At 31.0% G+C, this 1,876-nt stretch overlaps 1 protein-coding gene across 1 annotated transcript; it reads right to left on the minus strand.

Annotated features, from left to right (window-relative positions):
• Positions 1–370: 370 nt before the first annotated feature.
• Positions 371–1,264, minus strand: LOC132600021 (BON1-associated protein 2-like). Its single transcript, XM_060313158.1, has one exon. The coding sequence runs from the start codon at positions 1,136–1,138 to the stop codon at positions 563–565; it is 576 nt and encodes a 191-aa protein (XP_060169141.1). The 5' UTR covers positions 1,139–1,264; the 3' UTR covers positions 371–562.
• Positions 1,265–1,876: the final 612 nt, after the last annotated feature.

Raw genomic sequence — 1,876 nt, forward strand, 5'->3', positions numbered from 1 at the left:
TTTTATCCAGAATTGTTATTCCACATTAAATGTAATACATAAATAATACCACAATTGATATAAATTATATTGCTTACCTCAGAAACAAAAATTCAACCAAATATGAAATAGAATAATTCCACAATTTAACTTCAGAATATTGTCCTAATTTATTCTTAGCTTGTAATTGGACGACCATTAAAAGATTTAAGTTGCTTCTTCCACTTGGCATGAAAGAGGTTACCTATAATTATTTTATACCGGCCCTTGGTTTGTGAAAAAATTATAATTAATTATAATATAAGATTATAATACTAGGATTAAAAAAATAAGAAAGTTATTTAGTAGATATATTGTCATTGATAGATATTTGATTTATTAGGCTAAAGCATGAGATATACACACACATCGATCATGTGCTTGGATTAAACTAGAAAAACTTGAATAAACTTTTATTTGTAATCATAACCTTGTTTTCTAAATCAATCTGAATCCTTTCTTGGTAATCAAATTCATCGAAATTCTGTCTGTACAAATTCAATTGAATTTCGATCAACTAAAGCAAATTAAACTAAAGAAAGAATTAAAGTTTTCTCATCATTGATAAACCTATTAACGAACTCCCAGGATATATAGGAATACCAGTCATAACCCCACAAGAACCGTTCTTGCATTCCATAGCCACCGGCTCCACCGTCCACTGCCGCGAATAAGCAGCGGCACAATTGGTTGTTCGAGGCGGCGCATTCTTAACCCTAACGGATAAATTAATTATCCCTTTTTTCTCACCCTTTACATCCCTAAGCCTATAACTCAAAAAGTGCAAATAATCTTCCGGTAAAAATCCACCAATGAAATCAGACGTTGGAACCCTAGCTATTCCAACGGTTTTAATCCCCGAAGAATTCTTGCATTGAACCTCCACTAATAGATGGCGTGCATGCATGGGCAAATCAACGATCAATTTTTCATTCCATGCAGGAAAACTTCCGCCTTCTTTATCCATTCTAGTTGTTTGGACGTTGCATGATGAATTATCTGTTTTGATATTTACGAAAGCGTTCTTCTTTACTGGTTGCTTCCGATTCTTGTGAAGATTCTCACCGGATATCACCGTGATTTCTAAAACCCGAGAGAACGATGATGATAATGGCTTCATTGTATTTAGTCAAGAAAATCAAATTATGGATATTAAGTTATGTGAAAATTTGGAGGAAAGAATGAAAGAGGTTATCAAAGTATGGATATGAAGTTATGTAAAAGTTTGGAGGAAAGAATGATAGAGGTTGTGTGCGCATATATAGAGAAGTAGAGGAAGGAGGTTAGAAGGGAGAGAGAAAGAAAGATGTTGCTTCTGTAATGCTTGTCTAGTCTAAATACGGTTCAATCTTGACGTACGCGTTTGACTTGGTAAAACTGACCTTTTCCCCCTAATTTAGGTCAACAATAAATGTTCTCCGATTTCGGAAATGAAATACTGGAGTACTTCATTGGGATAATCGACATGTATAAAGTTTGATGTCGGTTTTTATTATTTGACTAAAAGGTGGAAAACCCATTTTTTTAAATATAGAAAATTGAAATTTTTATTAAAATTTGGATTTTTAAAATCTGAAAAACTGAAATTTTTAAGTAAAACGTGCAAAACTAATACTCCATAATTTTCTTCTAGATAAAAAAAAATAGTTTTTGGATTTTTTTTTAAACACGGTTTTTCCACACTTTTTGTAAAATCATTTTTTTTAGATTTTTATAAAAATCCAGTTTTTCAGATTTTGAAAAACAAAATCCACCTTTTCATATTTTTTTTAAAGTGTCCTAAAATAAAATCACAAAAATCTAAAAATTTTAGGATAGAAAAAATAAATTGTCCTGATTAAAAAGAAAAACCATTTTT

This window comes from Lycium barbarum, chromosome 6 (assembly GCF_019175385.1).
Source record: "Lycium barbarum isolate Lr01 chromosome 6, ASM1917538v2, whole genome shotgun sequence".
NCBI classification, from domain to species: domain Eukaryota; kingdom Viridiplantae; phylum Streptophyta; class Magnoliopsida; order Solanales; family Solanaceae; genus Lycium; species Lycium barbarum.

Excerpts from the sequence above, each read along its gene's own strand:
- LOC132600021 (XM_060313158.1), bottom strand. The coding sequence starts at position 1,138 with ATGAAGCCATTATCATCATCGTTCTCTCGGGTTTTAGAAATCACGGTG.